This window comes from Marmota marmota, unplaced genomic scaffold (genome assembly GCF_001458135.2).
Source record: "Marmota marmota marmota unplaced genomic scaffold, marMar, whole genome shotgun sequence".
NCBI lineage: Eukaryota > Metazoa > Chordata > Mammalia > Rodentia > Sciuridae > Marmota > Marmota marmota.
This window is the reverse complement of record NW_026000026.1, coordinates 79,105,035-79,122,240: the sequence shown is the minus strand read 5'-3', so window position 1 is coordinate 79,122,240 and position 17,206 is coordinate 79,105,035. Positions and strand designations below refer to the sequence as shown.

Sequence of the window (17,206 nt, the reverse complement as noted above, 5' to 3'; positions counted from 1 at the left end):
CATATGGAAAAAAGTTTGAATAATGAATTGACTGACACACATTTGAACTCAAAGGAATGATTTCCCAACTGTAGCATACTAAAAAATGCTGTGAACAAGCAAACAGCAATTATCATTAAATGAATACTGACCATTATGTGTTCACACTATCTGGAAAATCCAGAACCACAGAAGGCTTATTATGGAAATGAAGAGTATGGGCAGGGAATGGGACCTCGTCTGAGAGGACCATCAAAAGCTTTAAGAATCGTGGCAGATCGAATTCAACAAATGGAACCAAGGATGACATTCTGTGAAAAAAATGAAGCAGAATGGAAAAGAAACTTGGGCAATAAAGTGGAGACAATATATAATCTAGATACAGATCATTTTGGTGTACTGTTAATCACCACATTTTCAATAATATGCTAACATCTGAGACAATATGGAAGAAAAATCACTGATATTTTGAGTTAAAAGTTTCTTTTTTAAGAAATTAAAGTGCCTAAGATTTTAAGTTATATCAAAAAAACTTGGCACATCCCTATTCAGATTTTCCAGTAAGTTTCCTACAGGAATCCGAGGGAATAAAGTGAGAGAAGTCTTACTCTGCAGCAAAAACTCATCTACATATCCAAGATGAAGGGTTTCAAACTGGGGAAACTCCAATTCTGCCATCTTTAAGGCAGAAAAGACACCATCTTTGGTTAGAGAGGGCTGGATCCGAACTTCATGTAACCTAGAAAGAAACGATCAAGAGATGTTTCTATTATAAGAGTACTTGCAAAGTTTAAGGGCATCTGAGGCAGTATATTACACTATCCATTACACAACAATGAACTATATACTTTCTATGTGATTTCTTAAGCCTAATTACAGTAACAGTTTGCACATAGTGCTGGTATTTCTTTAACAGTTTTTTTTTTTCTTATGCTGCTAGCTGTTACTGTTCCATTTATATATAGTACTCTAGCAGACAACAATACCTACTTAAATTTAGAAACATTATACTAATATTTTAATCAATATTCCATTGATGAAAAGTGAACATGTTATAAAATGAAGAGTAGTTAATTCAAGTTAAAGGAAATATAAAATTAAAAGCAAAAGTAGATATCTGAAAAATAGAAAACAGTAAATGTAGTATAAAGTGATATAAGATGTGACTTAAAACATGAAGATTTTATTTCAAAAGCCAATTTCAAACTGATTTCTGGATAGCAGATATTATTACCAAATAAATAATTCAGAAAACCATCCTCAGATTGAGATGATGGTTCTGAGAGGGCTTCAGACACCAGAGTTTCAGTGCCAACTTCTGTTGGACTCAGGTACTTCAAGATAAGTTAACTGTTCTACTCGATATGAGACCATTACACCACACCCTCCCAGAGCTGGCTGGGTCTGGATTAACCAGTCAACAGTTCTAAAATTAAGGCTAAACTAAGGGATAATTTCAGCTAAAATTAAGGGATAATCATCTGTTATATTAATAACTTCTTATATACAAGGCATTATTACACTTTATACACAATGCATACATTCATATCCCACTACCACCAAAAACAGAAAAAACATAATTCTAAGACAAAAAACACAAAGGGAAGGAAACACACCTACGGGCAGCAGTGATGATGAGGTAACCGAGATCTACTTCAAGAGCATTTTTGCAAGCTCCCAAAACAATAGTGTGCAAATTTCTAAAACCACCTAGTTAAAGGAGAAAAAGAACAAAATAAGCATTTCTTTTGACACAGTACTTTCAGTAAAGCTTTTGTACAAATATTACACAATAATTAATCATTTTTTTATATTCAAATTAGTATCTCAACATAAATTACAACTTTGTTCCCTAAAAAGAAATGAAAACATACTCATTCTAAGAAGATACATCTGAAAACTGATGGCATCTGAAAACTCCAAATAATTTAAACTGAGTAAGAATTTTAAGAAACCTACAAGCTCATGAGGTAAGAAGTAACTTTGACATTTTCTGTTTGAATTTTCAATATCGAATATATCAAGGAATAAGACCCCTTCAACTGTTTTTCATGTTTTTAAAACGTATCAACATACCAAAAAAAAAAGGGGAGGGGGTGGGTTGGGAACACAAATTATTGTGTAGCTCAATGATTTATCTATTTTGAACTCTTATAAATAAAATCAGCAAGTATGTACACTTTTTGGTCTGGTTTCTTTAACTAAATATTTTGTTCATGAAAGTTATCTCTTGCCAGTAGCTATGGGTTAGTTCACTAGTATCGCTGCATAGTATTCTATGGCCATATTGTAATTACCCATTTTACTGCTACAAGGAATTTGAGTTGTTAGGAACAGTGGTTCTAAGAACAATCTTGTAAATATCTTCTGATGAACAAGTGAATACATTTCTGTTGGGTTTAAAGCCAGGAATACAACTGTTGTTATGTGTATGATCAATGTTACTAGAAATTGCCAAACAGCATATGTTATAAAGTAGCTGTATCAATTTACACTTTCATCAGCTATATATGAAAGGCCCTGTTACAGTAACAATACTACTTTTTTTTTTTTTTAGTGTGAGCTACATTGTGGTTTTAATTTGCATTTCTCTAACTTTCAGTGTAATTTACCACTTTTTCATGTTTACAGATAGATTCAGTGTAAAGGATTTTCTACTCAAGTCTTTTCTCATTTCTTTCCTATTGAGCTACTCACCTTTTTCTTATTAATTTCAGGACTTCCTTATTTATTCTCAATACAAATCCATTATCTGTGCTCTGTATTGTGATAAGCTTTTCCCAATAGATAGCTTAGCTTTTTACTCTTAAACATGCCTTTGATACAAAAAAATTTTAATCTAAATTTGGTCCAGATCAACTTTCTTTTAATGGTATGTGCTTTGTGGTATCCTGTTTAAGAAATCTTTGCCTACTGAAGTTAAGTATGACACTCTAAAAAATATAAGTTTTGGCTTTCCACATTCAGTTCTATGATCTATATGGAATTACAGAAGTACCAACTTCCTGGGCAAATAAGAGGGAGGGTCATCCTCAAATACTAACTAGAAGTATACTTCTCTTTCAGAAGCTTTATATATAAGCTCAGCTTTTGACATCTCTCTCCGGGACTTTTCTCTAGTGAATGGACTATGGACTTCTTTTCCCTTCTGAATTTTACCCTAATAATTTTAACCATGAATAAAAATAATGCTGTTGGTCTGAAGGGAACCTATTCCATTCCTTTAACTCAATGAAACTAAGTATACTTATACTGGACTTTATTAAGTGACTGAATGTCTATGCATGTAATATTTTTAGAGGTATTAATTAATATTTTTAGAGGTATTAATTACAATGTGTATTTGTTACCAACAGTGCTTGAGGACTTTCCATTTTATTTTAGATATTTGAAGTTTTAGTTTCTAATTATATATCTATCCAGAAAAATCTCTTTCTCTTGCAATGATATGATTAGCATAAAGCATTTCTGTTACTTATCATTATTTAGCTGCAGTTAAGGGATCTAAAGAGTGAATTTTTTTCTTTTAAAAGCCATCATATACTAGAGCCAGGTTTTTATTTGTGTTCTAATGTTCTGTACAATGTTTACCATAAAACCAAGTGTCTCAGTAGTATGCTTTCTGAATGTGCATCTTGTTTGAGGTGATCTTCCCTACACTGAAAAAATAAACATATAAATGCTGTATATTTTTTTCTAACAATCAAAAAAAATCATATAATGGATGGATCTGATAATATCCAATGATAGGCATGGAAGCATTTTACATATCATAAAGTACTAAAAAAAAAATGGACATCAACATCATTAATGTCCAAGTACTTTTGTAGGCCTAGGGTGTCCAACTCATAAAATATCTCTCATAACCAAAGAGCACAAGAACCCCTGTCAACATTTCTTTTTTTTTTTTTTCAGGTGGCCTGTCAACATTTCTAAGAAAATATTCCATATTTTCAATATTCTAAGAAAATATAACTGGAGATATATTAACTAAATAATAAGTAATAACAAGTCAAAAAACATGCCCTTTCACTCTAATGTTTGAGAAAGCTGAATATGCATTAAAAAGAAATGAACATTAGCCAATGCTCGTAGACATGTATTCTCCATCAAATACACCAGAAAGTGCAATTAGTGACAAGTATTTTCTTTCCAAAAGACTTGTAAGAGAAGCTTAGAAAAAAAAAAAAAAAAGCAAAATTCATTTTTAAAATATTGAGTAACTAAAGAAAACGAATACCTGATCTCCAACTGTCTTCAACTACATGTTGGATAAGACCTCCAAGGAAAGGAACTCGAACCATTTCTAAGTGTTCCAAGTTTCGGGCAGATGCTAAGCCTGTTACTAAAGGGACATATTTCAAGGAATTTGTGGGCCCTAGAAACAAACAAATGAACTTATAAATTCTATGTCTTAAAACGAAAGCCAAACTGTTGGCTCTCTGCAATCTGTAGTTCTTATTACAAAGTCAATCTGTTAAAAATATTTATTAAGCATTAAGATTTTCAGTAACAATGGAGATATATGCAGTAGTTCTTGTGAATACCCCAAATTCTGAATAATTTTGAGCTCAAAATAACAAAGAGGAAGGAACCAAGATGAAAATTTGATCCTTCCCTCAAGTAAACAGCTCAACCATTTAAATATTTCTTCATGTGACTAGTTTTAAATTAGGTACTATGGAAGACCACAAAAGACATGGTCCTGTCCATCAAAGGGCCTGAAATTGACAGAGAAATAGAACATGAAAATTACAAAAGTACAAAAAGCAGAAAATATCAAGTCCCAGAATAAGATCCGCTACATTTCATTTAAAAAAAAAGAAGAAGAAGAAGAAGAAGAAGAAGAATGGGGAGAAAATTAGGCTGGAAAAGACAAACCCTAAAGGATATATGTAAGTAAAGAAGAAGTATATGCTTCAGGTTTGAAAAAAAAATAATATAGTATAAAGAAAGACACTGAGGTGAAAGTTATACAGTTGGGTCAGATAACGAACAGGCATTGAAAGCTGTACAGTTGTGTTGGACAGTGAATAGGCAGATATGACCAGAAAGGAAGTTATGTAAAAGCAGTTAGAAATAAGGATATCAAAAGGGGCCTTAATTATTATGAACTTTGAAGCACAGTAATTACCACTTGATATTCTAGGGCACTAGGGACACTACAGGATTCTCTTCAGGTAATATAAAAACAAGGCTTAAAGTAGACTAGGTTACACAGTTCTTTACATGCAGATGATTGGGAACCAGAGAGAGAGACGAAGCGAGCAGATTGAAATTATTAAAATAAAACAGCAAATGTAAAAAGTGCTTATAAGGTATACACAGAGATAGTCTGCCTTTTTTGCTGCTGTTTTCTCTCTTGGTTTTTGCTAAAATCAAACACAAATCTTGTCTCTAATGTAGTTAAAATAAGAAATACATTTATCTCCAGAAGATGAATAATAAAACAAACAGTAACAGCATCATATAATTTTATAACAAATATAGCTATGAATTGCAATAGAATGTTTTTAGAATAGTATATGTTTAATTTTACCATAACTGTGTATCATTACCTGCACAGTTCCTCATGACAAAAGTTCTTAAGCTGATGCAAAGAAAGTCTTTAAACGGCTGTGGTTTAGTGAGTCTTACCCACTTCATATAAAGATGCCTTAGCATTGGGATACAAGGAATTTCAGGAACATTCACCCCTAAAGCACATATACAAAAAAAAATAAACAAGAAAAATCACAAAAATACTTGGTACTCTGTACATAAGTTTGAGGGTTTTTTTAAATTAAATATTTATTTTTTAGTTGTAGTTGGACACAATACCTTTATTTTATTTATTTATTTTTATGTGGTGCTAAGGATCAAACCCAGGGCCTCACATGTGCTAGGCAAGCACTCTACCACTGAGCCACAACCCCAGCCCTAAGTTTATTTTCAAACCAACAATTTATCCTTCAAAGGGATCTTTATCAGAACAAATAACATAATTAAAGTCCATCAAATGTGGCTTACTTAAAAACAGCTTGTAAAGAAAAAATTTACACAAACCATAAACAAATTTCTTTATTAACTTTTTAGAAAGACAGAATTTTAAAAGTACTGTCACATTTAATATATGCAAATCTTTCTCATAACCCTATAATTCTTCCAAGACATGATTATCCAGAAGATAAAAAATGAAAGTAGGTTACTGAAAGCAAAATTGTGAAGATGGAAATGAAACACACTAATTTACATGTTATACAACTATCAATACCTAAACTGCCCCACCAGTAAAAAAACTAAATTTCTCAGCACAAGGTCTAGCTAGCTAGGTTTAAATATTACATTTCTAGAAGAGGGCCAATACAAAGCTTGAAAATTCATTTCCACATATAAGAATCTTAAGAATTTGTAAATAATGTGGTTGAATAATGCATGGCTCTGGGAAAGTGAGAAATCTAACAGTGTTTTATTTAATATTTCAAATTGACAAGGGTATTTTATGCCTCTGATCAATGAGTTCCTTAACATCAGAATCACACCCACACAGGATTATATTTAGGAAAAAGAGAAGTATAAAACAGGAGAGAAATTCAGAAGATATGAAAGAAAAAAGGATCAATTACTTGTAAATCCTAAATGAGGAGAAGCAACTGAGGAACTTGCCTGAAGTGTCTAAACCCCGTAGGATACAGAAAAGCCCAGGAACAAGTCTGTGACACAAATCCAAGGATTTAGGATTAAATGGCATTTAATAAATAGTACGTGGCAGAACCAGCTTGATAAAACTTTCAAATTTGAGATGTAAAAGCCTTGTTATGAAGAATTAGAAGAAGCAAAATTAAGAATACTTGAATGGTGTGGTTCTTGAAAAAGCTGACCTGTACAGAATGTTCCCACCTACCAGGATTACTTTTTAACCAAGTCCCCTTAAAACAACATGACTTTAGCTTTAACTGTATATATATGGTCACAGATGGGAAGTAAAATTGGGAAAGAGACCAAAGGAAGAAAAGCAGAGGAAATTAGAATCAGAATTCATAAAGTTGAGGTTAGCATCTACTAAGAAGGTAGTACACTGGCTATACTACGTAGGAAACCCAATATAGCAAAGGTTAGACAGATACCCTAGGCTTGATCCACATTATTCCCCAACCCCACTCTACAAAGGACACAGTTACCCACTTCCCATTCATGTTTATTCACTATTGTATCACCATACAGTTTTAACCTAGTCAATGAATCACATGAATTAATATATTTCAAATAAAACCAAAAGTACCTATATTTGCAATATACTGAGACAGGTACTGTAAAAAATACAAAGTTACAGAAACAGTCTTTGACCTTAAGAAGTTTATATCATAAATTCAGGTATTAATATTTTATTATCTAAAAAGTCAAATTCAAATTAGATATGCAAAACCCTAATCAGAATCACTCCTGGATCCCAAAACTAAAGAGCTGCTAAAGATCTTTACCCTTCTCCATAATTGTACTCCAAATGATATCTGTTACTTTCCCTTCCCATATGATCCAGTTTCAGAAATTTTAGTTCTTTGGACCATCTCCAATACCTAGAATAATGTCTGTAACAAGTTTACATTCAATATACATATAATAAATAAAATATAAATGAGATATTAAAGGTCAGGCTATATTATCAGGGATCATTCCAGATTCTTTTCAGTACTCTAACTAAGCCAAAGATGGAAAATTAAATTTCAGAAAACACCTGCCACTATTTATTTGGGTTGAAATTATGGGACTGTAATTCAAAGAATATTTAGATGGGGAATGCATAGTGTGACCAATGCAAATACAGTGCTGTTGGAAAAAGAGAAATCCATGTCCATTTTTTCAGGGAAATAGATAAATGGCAGAGTTTTCCTTTGCTTTTGGGTTGAAGAATATATGGTAATCTTCTGCTTGGAAAAGACACAGGTAATCTAATGACTACCTAGAATTTTTTATTTGTGATGTTTGTGACTTAGCTCTGTAACAAAGTAGCCACTAGCTATACTTGGCTATTTAAATTTAAATAAACTAACATAAAATAAATAAAAAATTCATTTCTTCAGTTTCACTAGAGACACTGCATACCCCCGGGACAATACAAATATAGAACAAATTTATCCTCTCCAAAACGCTATATTGTAAAGGCCTCCTCTAGAGAGCAAAACCAGGACCACAGGTAGATATTAGAGAGATCAAGAGCAGGGTTCTGGCTCTATGGCAAAAAATTTTAAAACAAAACAAAACTCTCAAAACTATTCAAAAGATCTTTAAAAAGGGGACAGATCACTTAGGAGTAGTATTCCTCCCAAAGGATCTTCAATGTGAAATTTGAATTTTTGTACAAGTCTCACAAGCATTTCATTTGCCATCATCAATCAAGAAAGCCAACTCTAAAATTCTCATTATTTCCTTTCAATGAGTATTCAGTTACAAGGAATTTCAAAGAGTTACAAATGATCCATGAATTATAAGTACTCACCAACTAAATGTAAAGTCTGAATTTTGGCTCCTATGGGAATTTTCAGTTTATTTTCAGGAGGAATTGGAAATGCTCCATTACGATTACGAAATTTCCCCAAAATATGAACATGCGGCATATATGTCCAAATGGATTCTACCAATTCCAGATGAGATGTTTCCACACCCTAGAAGATAATGTCAAAGCAAGCACAAGAAACGCTTTTAATTTATAACAATACTTTTCCTTTTGTATCAAAAGACACCAATTATGCACTGGAACTTTTAGATGAAACTGCATCAACATAGAATGTTTGACCAGATATACTCACCACCAAGTTTGGGCATGCCTGTAAAGCTTCTAGAACTCCTGGAATGCTAAAAGCCTCATGGCCCCTTACTCTTCGCCTCTCAAGGTACCGAGGATGAAGGCCATATAGCTGTTCAACGTCTGGCATCTTCTTCAAAAGTGTTAGAAAACTGGAATCTGTGAATCCTGAGAAATTAGGAAATATTTAGGGTCAGGTTCATCTTTCTGTTCATAAATATTTATTAGGCGATTAAATTTTTATTAAAAAAAAAAACTTTTACAAAAGGTTTTAACATTTTCCTAAGGCTAACACACTAATAGTATAGCTAAATGAATGGTTACAACAGAAGATGCAATCCTAGAGTAACAGAGGGAATGTGAATGTGTCAGACAGTCCACTTAATCTGATTGAATACTTTGTAGCTGAGGCTTTCCATTTGTTTCCTATTTTATCTGTGGGTGCCTTTTCTTTTTTTTTAATTTTTGTTTTGGGGTATCAGGGATTGCACTCAGGGACACTCGACAACTGAGTCACAGCCATAGCCCTACTTTTGTATTTTATTAGAGACAGGGTCTCACTGAGTTGCTTAGCGCCTCACTTTTGCTGAGGCTGGCTTTGAACTGGAGATCCTCCTGCCTCTGCCTTCCGAGCTGCTGGGATTACAGGCGTACACCACCGCATGAGGCAAAGAAACCTTCGAGTAAAAATACATTTTACTCTGATGTCATGGACCTATTTGACTGGTGGAAGGAAAGGGTCCAACTATGTGATCACCACTACCCTCCTCCTTCCCCCTTCTTGCAAGGTGTTCTGGTCTGTCAAGCCCTCAGGGGTCTTCAGAACACTAAAAATATAATAAGTAGGATAAGATTCCCACCTTTAGGAAGTTCACAGTTTGAATCTAATTCCCATCTCAAACTTGATTATCTTATTTACTCTAATAATCACTATCACTCCCCTACCATTTAAGACAGTTCACTCTTTTTGTTTTCTGAAATTTTTTTAATTTATATATGACAGCAGAATGTATTACAATTCTTATTACATATATAGAGCACAATTTTCCATATCTCTGGTTGTATACATAGTATATTCACACCAATTTGTGTCTTCATATCTGTACTTTGGATAAAAAGACAGATGAAAGTTGGCTATGTGAATAAGAGTGATCCAAACTGAGAGGTTCCTGAGCTAACTAACTGGGAAGCCAGTTGTGCTTTGTAGTAGGAATCAACAATATAGGAAAAGAGAAAGGTAAGTGAAGTCCATAGCAGAAATTATTGATCAATAGGTAGGGAGACAGTGACATAATGATGATGTTTTATTATTAAGCCTTGGAAGGTGGGTGAATGCCAACTATCTACTCACTAATGATAAAAGTTTTAACTCTCAAAAATAAAATGAAGCCAGGCATGGTGGAACACACCTGTAATTCCAGTGACTCAGGAGGCTGAGGCAGAAAAATTGCAAGTTTGAGGCAAGCCTCAGCAATTTAGTGAGGCCTTAAACAACTAATGAGACCTCTTCTCAAAATAAAAAATAGAAAGGGCTGGGGATACTGCTCAATGGTAAAGTGCCCCTCAGTTAAATCTACAGTACAAAAATAAAATAAAATGAAGCTCCAAATACCAGGTGTCAATAGTTGTTCTGCTTGTTCAGGGCTAATTGAGATATGCTAATTTTAGAGTCACAAAATTGAAGACTAAGAGGGGACCTGGGAGATTACTTGGTGTCTACACTTACAATAGTTCTTATTAATCTTGTATAAAGTAACTTTTACTGATTTAACCATTCAACATGTTAACCATTTTATGTTTTCTCATTTATTCTCACAACACAACAAAAAAAGCTATCATCCCACTTACAAATGTAAAAACTGAATTGAGTTTAAGAGTGACCAAGTGGCAGTGCTGGAATTCAAAACTCAATGCCTATCCTCTTGTCATGCATTACATGATGACTCACTCCATAAATGAAGAAAGTTCTATCTTCTTTACAGAGATGGTATAAGACTATCTTATACAGAAATCTCATTTAGAAACCACAAAGTATTCTTATATAAAGAATCAGAATTTAAATTTTACATAAGCTAGAGTGGCAATAGTGAGCACAGGTGGGGTGAACTTATCCTAGGCTATAGACTGCTTCCATTCTCTCTGATACTCGCTGCAGAGATAAGAAACCTTGAGCTCCCAGGTATTTATCATCACTTTAAAGACAGTAACCTGCTCATAAATTCCTCTCTAATTTGATAAGAAGCATAGAGGTTAATGCAAAGATTGCATAGAATGGCAGCTCTGCTATCCTAACTCCATTAACACATTAATCTCATCTCTAGAATTCCTGCTGGCCTAATCCCTATAAAAACAAATCTAACATAAGAATAAGACAATCATGGGGCTGGGTTGTGGTTCAGTGCTAGAGCAATTGCCTAGCATGTGTGAGGCACTGGGTTTGATCCTCAGCACCACATAAAAATAAATAAAAATAAAGTCCATCAACACCTAAAAAATATTAAAAAGAATAAGACAATCATTTTCATGCTGCCCTATTTTTTTTTCTTTCATTACAAATAATCATTCTCTGGAGTGAGTAAGTCCTTTTCTCTTTGGATAGCTTTTTTGAGTATTTGAAAACAACTATGGCTTGCCTCTACCAAGCTAAGTTCTAGTCTCAGGTCTTTGTAATGTTCTTCACGAGAAGGTGCATATTGATAACTATTCCTGCCAACTTATAAGAGGTATCAGTTGACTCTTGAAGCATCCCAAATTGCACAATATTCTAGCATTTCAGAGGTAGCCTGCTCTATACCACAGAAAAGAATAAGACAATTAGCTCTTTACTTCTATTATGGCTTTTTCTGTTGCTGTTCTCCTCAGCCTCATCATATTTTCAAAGTCTCATGATCTGGCTATCATAGGAAAAGTTTCAAAACCAAAACAACAGTATACTAATTAATGGACTGGGGCTAACTGAAAAGAGCCTTGACTAGACTTTCATTTTAATACGTTCTTTATAGATATGCTTTGCTAAGCTAAAGTCATCAGCTGTTTTCCAGCTGTCTCTATCTGAGATCAATTTATTATAGTTAGGCTGCTAATTATGAGTTACACGTGAAGAACTCAGATTTGAGAATCTATAAAACCTAGAATTGGCCTTTGAAACTACTAATTGAAAGTTCGTTCCAGAAGTATAATTTCTGTGGCTTACTTGAGCAGTTTTGTAAAAATAGTTAAATATTTGCTTAACTAGAGAGTGCAGTTAAGATGTGGGGGGGGGGGGGGGGAATGATGATAGAGAAGGTCACCACTCACCAAAGCCTACAATATAGAATAAATGACACATCACCTAACATAACACATATGATACTTATTAAGGGCTCAGTAATGTGTTCTCCATTCATGTGTGAAGCAGGCTGGTATAGTTCCTCAAGGAGCAGAAAATGAAAAAGCAGACCACTAAAACAGTAAAACTTCAGGCAAATGCATCTCACAAACCTAAAATAAATGTAAATAATTTATATAAAATCCTACCTCTCCATGTACAAGGTTACTTAAATTGCTTTTCTTAAGACAAGAAGTCACATTTCATGGAATCACTGTTATACTTTCCAGTATCTACAGCTAAATGTACTTACCACTTGGCATGTATTCCCACCACCGCCCTGCACAGAGATCCACAACCCTCACAACTCTCAGATATAGGGTCACTGCTTCCTTTAGCTTCCGGGAAAGACATTCCATACACATAATATCCTGCAGAGGGAGGTACCTTTGTGAGAGAAAGAAACTCACTTTTATCAAATAGGTAAATATTTTCTTCCTTTGAAAAAAGTAACTTTTTTCCTTCCACCATTCTCCTACCCTTCAAACATAATTGGAAATTTGTAGGACTCTGAGGTTAACATCCATAAAGTCATAAAGCTTCTTACTGAAAAACAGGTAAGTCAGCAAATATTAAAGTATGCAAATAAAGTATTAAGCTCTCTCCATGGGTCATTTGATAAAACCTGTCTTTCTTCGTAAGTTTCTATATACAAAAAGTATTTATAAACAAACAAACAAAAAAAGAAAGAATGCAAGAAAAAAACCCTCAGTGTATTTAAAGGTATGTTAAGGGAAGGGAAAGATCATAAAGAACCAATTAACTTGAACAAGGCCAATATTATTTGGCAACTTTGACAAACCCATTTCATGTAGTTACTCTGCTCCCTTTCAACTATCCCCACTCCTTGAACTCTATTTTTTTTTTAATCAACAAACATGTACACTAATTTACCTGTATACAATTTCTTTTCCTAGACCTTTTACCTTTAAGGTGACATACATTGATAAGGGTATTGCATGAATATTAAGTGAAGACACCTCATCTTAATCACAATTTCCTCTTTCCCAATCTTTTGTTTTTGTTTTTTTTTTAAAGAGAGAGTGAGAGAGAGGGAGAGAGAGAGAGAATTTTTAATATTTATTTATTTTTTTAATATTTGGCGGACACAACATCTTTGTTTGTATGTGGTGCTGAGGATCGAACCCTCGAACCCGGGCCGCACGCATGCCAGATGAGCGCGCTACCCTTGAGCCACATCCCCAGCCCCTCTTTCCCAATCTTATCTCTTTCTTCCTGAAACTCTTCAATTAACCTCTATTTCTGTTTTCAAAAACCAATACACATTTTGACAGATCAGAAAATCTCATGACTCTCTCTTACCACCCTTACACACCTAATTAATATTTATTAAAAAGCGGAAGCCATCCTATTGAGTCAATATTATACTGAGTCACACACACTGTGCTCTGATTACTGTTTCACAATGATCTTACAAGCTAAGTAGCTGGCTTTGCTACATAGCTCTCCCCACAGGCCATTTTCTTCCCCTTTGTGTCCTGCTATATTCTCTGGTCCTCTGGCTAATAGACACCTTTGGCCAATTCAAGGTGCTAGCTGGCTTTCTGCTGCTGCTAGCTGAATTCTACAACATCCCTTACTGGTTCCTTCAACCTTATCTACACCACTATAAATATGACCCTTCATTAAACTATCAGTTGAGTATATCTTTTTCTATTTCCTGGAATCCTCACTGATCTGGTAAATGCTGTTACTATGCCATTTTATAAGTGATGAAACTGGCTCAGAAAAGTTAAACCTGCAAAAAGTCACAGAACTAGGTAAGAAGGAAAAAGGGCGGGGATGTCAACATGGTTTGATCAAACTCTAATTTCTAAAAATTATGCCAATTCTAGAGGGAAAGTCACATATGTAAGCTGAATATTTCTCTGTTCCACTGCTCTCTACCTCTGGCCTCTCTCCCTTCCCCTTTAATGCTATTTAAATAAAGAGAATCACATCAAATCAAATTTCCTACCATAAAACATTAGTTTGCCACAACTTAATATACAGTCTCTATAACTTAGACCTAAGGAGAATTATAAGAAACTACATGACTACACATTTTATAAATAATGAAAAACAACGTTCTTCTATGTCAAATTTTGCCTCCTCAATACTTTTTTCCTAAATAATTGTCATCAAAAATACCTGTCTGGGTTAATTTTACGCTCCCTTTAAGAAAAACAGATCAGTACTAAAAAAATCAATATCAAAATGTTTTAATATCACATTTGCCCTAGAAAGAAAATATATTTTTTTTTCTTCACAGATCTTTAAAAACCTAGAGGAATTAAAAGGCATATAAATACTACATTTCACATTTTAGAAAAAATGCTGTGAACTTAGCAGATACAGCATAGGGGGTCTTTTTGTTTTGTTTTGGTTGGCTTTTTTTTTTTTTTTAAGGAAGGCCAAAAGTTTTCCTGTTTCATGAACATGTGTTAAGTTGTTACCACACCACTATAACAGAAGTCCTCAAATTTAAAAAAAAAAAAAAAAATTAGGAGCCTAAAAATAAAACAAAACTTAATCTGTTTATTTTTAGAATAAACATATCATACCAAGTTCAAGAACTTAGCTCAGTCCATGGTTCTTCTTACATTCTGTCAGTTTGCTAAGTATTTTCTTCATCAGAACCTGGGTAAGATACTTCTACTTGATTTATTTGATTATATTTATACTTCTACCCCTTCATTTGAAAGGGGTCTGTTGAAATGCAAAATGTTACCTATTTACTTATAATTTAAAACATAATTCAATTTGTTCATAATACATTCTAGCACTTTACACCTGACACACAGTATTTATGTATCTTTATGGAATTCAATATGATAATTTTTTATATATACACACACACACACACACACACACACACACACATATATAGTAATATTTATCCAATCAAATCCAATATCCATCCCCAGAAATAATTTTATCTATGCTTTCCTTTAGAATTTTAATGGCTTATTGTTTGATTCTTTGATCCATTTAGAATTCGTTTTAAAATATGAGAGATCAGGATATGCTTTTATTTTATAGGTTTGTGTAGGGTTTATAGGTTGTTTATAGGGTAGTTTACAGGTTGTGACATCAGTGAATAATACTTTCCTCATTGATGTGAATGTTAATTTTATCACAAATTAGTTCTCCACATGAATTTGAATCTACATATAGAGTCTATGTTTGCCTGTTTTACCCAACTGTCTGGCTATCTTCATCAGCACCAAATCTATTATATATATTAGAATGTATTTAAACATCTTACATGGCTAGATTTTCTAAAATTTTTGGCTACTCCGACAGATGAACCTTAGTATCATTTTACTTTATTAAAAAAATCTATTATTTTAATTGGGTCTTTTAATACTAGACAGAATTAACAAAAGCTGTATTGTGTCATAGAGTAACAAACTGCTTACTCAAAGACTAATACAAATTTACAATAGAGAAGAAAAATAAAGTACACAATTCCTTAAAATCATTATTTAAAAACTTTATAATCTGCAAATATTCAGTAATTTATAAAAATTCAACAACATTTCTTAGACCTTCATATATGAACATTTTTTTTCCTAGGTAAATAATGTGATATAAAGGAAAACCAAGATACTTAGAAAAGTTAATTGCAATTATTTTTGCAGAAAAGAGAAAACTGGAAACAATCTAGATGTTGGACAATAAGAAAAATCGTTTTATGTCAAATATACATTTGATGGCATAGAAAGCAATGACTAAAATAATAATAAAAATCATGTAGCACTATATGAAAAGACAGAACACAATAATCATTACACTGATCAAGGATTTATGCCATAAAATGCAATGAGTGTTTTAAAATCACTATCTCACCAAATACTTATGGTAAACATCTTTATATCTATTATGGTCCACAGTTAGTAAATCATGGACCTAGGATTCTAACTTGGGTCTCTAGCTCCACAGAGGAAATATGTTAAAATTTGTTTATTTGAATAATGTAAAAAGTACAATTCCTCAAAGAAGAAAGTGATGGAAATGGAATGACATTTTTATGTTTGTTTATTTGATTATTGTTATGATGTAGCCTGAGTAATAATCTGAAACGTTAAAAAGTTTTGGTTAAAGAAAACTTTGTTATGTTAATCACAAAACAACTTTAAGGTGTGTACTGCATATAGTATTATGGGTACTTTTTCACAAAACTTTTGTTTTCATCACTTACATATATGTGTATACCGAGCACAAGGCACAGTATCACTGCAGGTGATAATCAAAGTCAGAAACACTGCCTTATGTTGTACATGCATGGTGGTTACATAAGCCAACAAATCTGTCAATAAAAATTCCTAGAAGCCTAGACATGTAGACAGTTAATCCAGAAAAGGAAAGGTTTTCTAATATAACTTTGGAAAGTTCTATTATGTGGCTAGTGGTCCTGTGCTGTCCTATATAGTAGCCACTAGCCATATATAGCCACTAAACACCTGAAATGTAGTTACTGCAACTGAGAAACTGAATTTTCACTTTACTTTATTTAAATCTACTTGCCCCATGTTGCTGGAAACTGTCATATTAAACAACACAGCACTAAGATTTGCTAAACGTTTATATCCCAAGTACATGGAAGTCAACTAAATAAAATCTTACCTAAAAATGTGACAAAGTACTTCATGTGAAAGTTGATTCATATAGTCCTTTGTTTCATCTGATATAGTTTCCTCTGGGATTTCATTGTCCATGAGACATGTTTTAACACTTTTCTTTCGTGGTCCCATTGCTATGTTGTCCCAGTATCAAAAAATAAATCTCCCCTTTTGTTTATTTAAATTCAAAGCACCTGAAAAGCAAGCGGAGAAGAGGAGTAGATTAAAGAAGTATACCAAATCCAGACACAGAATTATCCCTATTAAAAGCTACGTAAGGGCTAGGGCTGTAGCTCAGTGGCAGAGCACTTACCTAGCATGTGTGAAACACTAGGTTCAATCCTTAGCACCACACAAAAAAATTACCAAATAAATAAAGGCATGTTGTCTATCTACAACTACCAAAAAAAAAAAAAAAAAAAAAAAAAAAAAAAAAAAAAAAAAAAAAAAAAA

At 33.3% G+C, this 17,206-nt stretch overlaps 1 protein-coding gene across 8 annotated transcripts in view; it reads right to left on the bottom strand.

Moving 5' to 3' along the window:
* The window catches only part of Fbxo38 (F-box protein 38), a 69,823-nt gene that overhangs the window by 43,659 nt on the left and 8,958 nt on the right, over nt 1–17,206 (bottom strand). For all 8 annotated transcript variants that reach the window (XM_048811760.1, XM_048811759.1, XM_015485887.2 and 5 more), the window contains exons 2-9: nt 16,758–16,947; nt 12,382–12,515; nt 8,766–8,929; nt 8,456–8,621; nt 5,538–5,675; nt 4,220–4,357; nt 1,596–1,689; nt 588–718 (exon numbers count right to left, since the gene is read on the bottom strand). In XM_048811760.1, the coding sequence (XP_048667717.1) occupies nt 588–718; nt 1,596–1,689; nt 4,220–4,357; nt 5,538–5,675; nt 8,456–8,621; nt 8,766–8,929; nt 12,382–12,515; nt 16,758–16,885 (1,093 nt within the window). In that variant the 5' untranslated portion in view covers nt 16,886–16,947. The remainder of the gene's footprint in view (nt 1–587; nt 719–1,595; nt 1,690–4,219; nt 4,358–5,537; nt 5,676–8,455; nt 8,622–8,765; nt 8,930–12,381; nt 12,516–16,757; nt 16,948–17,206) is intronic.